This window comes from Octodon degus, unplaced genomic scaffold, assembly GCF_000260255.1.
Source record: "Octodon degus isolate 3935 unplaced genomic scaffold, OctDeg1.0 scaffold00003, whole genome shotgun sequence".
Taxonomy (NCBI): domain Eukaryota; kingdom Metazoa; phylum Chordata; class Mammalia; order Rodentia; family Octodontidae; genus Octodon; species Octodon degus.
In genome coordinates, this window is record NW_004524579.1 from 22878667 (window position 1) to 22883062 (window position 4396).

The window sequence follows — 4396 nt, forward strand, 5'->3', positions numbered from 1 at the left end:
AGGATAAATTTACAGCTACTTTCGCTTAATTCAATGAGAAGAAAGAGGTGTACTAAGTTTTTGGACAGAATATCCTGTCTGCTTCTTGTACTATGGATAACCACCAAGAAGATAACAATGCACAGTGTATTGATTATCAAAACTGTCCTATTAATCAGCTGTGAAACTGTCTCATTCATATTTCTCAATAAAAATTAAAAAATAAAAATAAAACAAAGCAAAAGCTAGGAGGTAGACAAGACAAAGGATGCAAAAGCAGAAAGACCCTGTATTTGCCTTGACCCTTCTGTCTAACTCAGACTTCATTCAGCTGCAGCTCTGAGGATCTTAACTCAAGAACAACTGCCTACCAGATCAGTTGAAGTTGGGATAATTCACCAAATATTTGGACTGGAAGTGTTTATAAATGAATAGTAGATGAAAAGAAAAGAAATTGTTTGACCTAAGTATACAATGCCACTCATCCCAATTATGCAATATCTGTGTCTAGCCAGGCAAAACCAGAGAAGAATGCACCAACACCATCATCACCTGATCATATAACCGATGCGCTTAACGAACTGCCTATAGCGTGCCCTGTTAAAGGTTTCCAATCCCACAGCCAAAAGTTCCACTAATGAGTTGGCAAAGGCAAAAATTTTCATCATCTCTTGAGGTCTTGTTGTTTCAGGCAAATAATCACCTAGAAATTAATCAGAAAAAAGGCAAAAATTAATCAGAAAAAAGGCAAAAATTAGGGCTGGTGAGATGGCTCAGTGGTCTAAAGCACCTACTTAGAACAAGCTTAGCAAAGCACAGGGACCGTGGTTCAATCCCCCAGCATCACATGCCAGCCAGCCCCACCCCCTGGTGAGCTGAGCTACACACACACACACACACACACACACACACACACATAAATAAATAAATAAATGAAGAAGACATTTAAAAAAAAAAGAAAAAGGCAAAAATTGTAATTACTATGAAAAATAGTGAAGGACAGATGTTTGGTACTTTAATAAGGAACAAAGCCAACATGCAGAGGAATTAACTATCCCTTTACTTAAAACACAGAATATAAAAAAAAAAGATATTTAACAAAACTAGGCAATGTATAAACTAGTCATCCTTCTGACATTCAAGCACTAAATGAGAAATTGTAAGCACAAGAGAAAGGAAATCTACAACACACGGAACAGAAAAACCTCAATCAGGAGCCTACATAAGAGGCAAAACTGGATGCTTCCTATGTGGAGTTGCCATTACTACATTTTATTTGTAATGGTAACAACTGGTCTACCTTTTGCTTTAAACCCAAGAAGATGCTGAAAGAGTTCATGAAATGGAAACTGTGATAAAAGGATAACCAAGTCATCTTCATTAAGGAGAATCCAACTGGTTTCAGGGTCTTCATCCTAAGGGAAAAATGCAAAGTCCTTTCAGCAGATTTGATGAGATCTCATTATGGTCTAGAGTTGAAGGAGTTGTGACTCTTCATGGACTTCTACTCCAGAACTGAGATTTACAACCTCTGTTTCACATATAGCTTGAAAAGCCTCTTAAATTGCAAAGCACAATTTCTTATGCATTTGGGTCACATCCATTCCTCAAGGACTAAAATAGCTCTTGGGATAAGCTCTTAGAAATTAAATTTCCACTCCAAAGAAGATCCAACCTCGCCCCTTAAAAAAAGTCCTCTAGCAGGCAAATTCTACTGCATTCAAATCAATGCTGTGGCAATATCTAGTAGAACCGAAGTTATTTTCTATATCATTTTCTTTCCCCAAAATCAAGGTCTACTACAGTATTTATGGATTAATGAGGAAGCAATTAACATTTGCTCCAGATAACTAAAGTTTAGCCATGAATTAGTGCTGCTGAAAGCAGGGTAAAAATATCAGAGATCACACACAGAGATTATCTAGGAGCGGTCTTGGGAGTCTTTTTATTTGATGTAGAGCCGCCCCCCCCCCAAGTCACCCTGGAAACCAACTTAATTTGTGTCCTAAGACACACTACATTTAAAAGAAGAATGTAAAAAGATCTGGAGAGAAGAATTTATCACCTTAATTTCTTTTTTTTTAATCACCTCAATTTCAATGAACTAATATAATTAATTCACTATGTATTTATACCATTCATGTTTATCTCCTGATGCACATACTATGGTTTGAACATCATTTGTCCCCAATGGCTCATGCATTGGGAGTGTGGTCTCCAGGATGCCAATATTAGGAGGTAAAATGGAGCTGTAAGCAATGGAGTCCAGGAGCAGGTCCTTAAGCCTTTCAGGGTGCTGCCCTTGGAAAGAATTAAGAAAGTTCTCATAGGACCCCTTAGCAGTTCTCACAAGAGGGTTGTTATAAAAAGACCAAGCTAACCTCATCCAGCTCTCTGTCTCAATGTTTTAAGATATGATCATTTTTCCTCCAGGCATGCCACCATCTAGTCTTCCAGCTTCCAAAAATCATGAGCTAATAAACTCTTCTTTATACAACTAGCTTAGGAATTTCATTACTATAATCCAAAACAGACTAATACCATGGCTAAAATGCCTAACAAAGCCTCAGAAACTCAATTTAGAATAGTAGTTCTCAATGCTAAGTATACATTAAGGATCTCCGGGAATGAGGTGAAACATCTGGATGTGTGGGCTTGGGTTTGGACAGAAGTGTGTAAGTTATCCAAACTACTCCAATATAGAGCGAGTGTTAATTAACTACTGACCTAGATAATCCAGTCTGCCTTTCCCCCAACAGCTTTTTCTGATTAAACAGCATTTCTAACTTTCTCATCAACTCTTAAGATCTCAAATTCACTTAACATTTAGTGATTGCTAACAAGAACAAGGCACCAATGCAAGGCCCTTGGAAACATTAGTCTTTGAGAACAAATGCTTACCCTCCCCCCGCTAAAAGACTACTCTGCTAGGAAAGACCACTCTGGAAAAACATACTGCTCCACCGCAATCTTTAAAGGACCAAGGCAGCTCTGAAGAAGTTCTCCTCAAGGAGATGGCTCAGTCTCTAGCACAGCTGTTTGTATTTCTACATCATTTACCATTTACCACCACTTCACTGCCTAATACAAGCCTCAGGAGGAGTAAAACAACTGTGAAGGCGGTACCTACTTCTGAACAAATACTTGGAAAAATACAGACAGAATTCTCACAGCTACTACTGTTGCCTTTCTGAGAACTGCTCACTTCAAAGACAGAAAGATTCTGTAAATCTGATCGGTGGGTATCTAGATAAGAACATCAAATCAGAGGGCTGGCAAGATAGCTCAGCGGACTAAGCACCTGCTAAGGCAAGCACAGGGGCCATGGATCGATCCCTGGCACCACATGCCCCAATGGTCCATGCTGGCCCCAACCCCCCAGGAGCGCTGAGCCAGCCAGGAGACCGGTCATGGTGGCACTCGCCTGTAATCCCAGCACTGAGGAAGCTGAAAACAGGAGGATCACTATGAGTCTGAGCTGCGTAGTGAGACCCTGCACCAAACACATAAAAAACAAAAAACATCAAATCAGGATCTGGACCAGAAAGAAGTATTAGGGCTCAAACTCATAATTAGCTAAAGGAAAAACTTCTCACAAATATACTAACCACATATACACTACAAAATTAACAAGCATTATATTGAGAAGCTGAATACTGGTCATCAAATTTTCTTTTTTTTTTTGGAACCAGGCATTGAACTCAGGCCCTTGCGCTTGCCAGGGAAGCACTTATTCCACTGAGCCATCTCCCCAGCCCCTTCATCAAATTTTCATAAAAAATAAAAAACTAGCATCGAGTTTTTTGGGGGGTTTTTTGTTTGTTTTGTTTTTTTAGTCTTTTTGAGACAGTCTCACTATGCAGTTCAGGCTGGTGTTGAGCTCACTTAGTAGCCTAGGCTGTTCTAGAACTTGCAAGGATCCTCCTGCCTCAGCCTCTCAAGTACTGGGATTACAGGCATGAACTACCGCGGACACAGACTACCTTTCAAATAAAAAGATTCAAGTAAGTTTGCAAGTGTTAAGGTAGAATCCTCAGCCAAGCTGTTCAGTATTCATACTCTGACTATCTGTAGTGAGACCTCAAAAAAACTCCAAAAACTTCCAGTATGTAAAAGAAAATCCTGGGCTGGAGAGCTAGCTCAGTGGTCTAAGCACCCATCTGGCAAGTACAAGGACCCAGGTTTGATCCCCAGTACCACACGCCATGCTGGCCACCAAAACTTGACATGGTGGCGCACACCTGTAATCCCAGTGCTGGGCACTCTGAGACAGGAGGATCATTGCGAGTCTGAGATGTATAGCGAAACCCTGTATGAAAAAAGAAAGAAAGACAGAGAGACAAAGACAGAGACAGAGACAGACAGACAGAGAGAGACAGAGAGAGAGAGAGAGACAGAGAGAGAGAGAGAGAGAGAG

General features: G+C 40.2%; 1 protein-coding gene across 2 annotated transcripts in view; it reads right to left on the reverse strand.

Moving 5' to 3' along the window:
• Epg5 (ectopic P-granules autophagy protein 5 homolog) overlaps positions 1-4396 on the reverse strand; it is a 121170-nt gene that overhangs the window by 93754 nt on the left and 23020 nt on the right. For both annotated transcript variants that reach the window (XM_023714574.1, XM_023714568.1), the window contains exons 8-9: positions 1280-1394; positions 532-682 (exon numbers count right to left, since the gene is read on the reverse strand). In XM_023714574.1, the coding sequence (XP_023570342.1) occupies positions 532-682; positions 1280-1394 (266 nt within the window). The remainder of the gene's footprint in view (positions 1-531; positions 683-1279; positions 1395-4396) is intronic.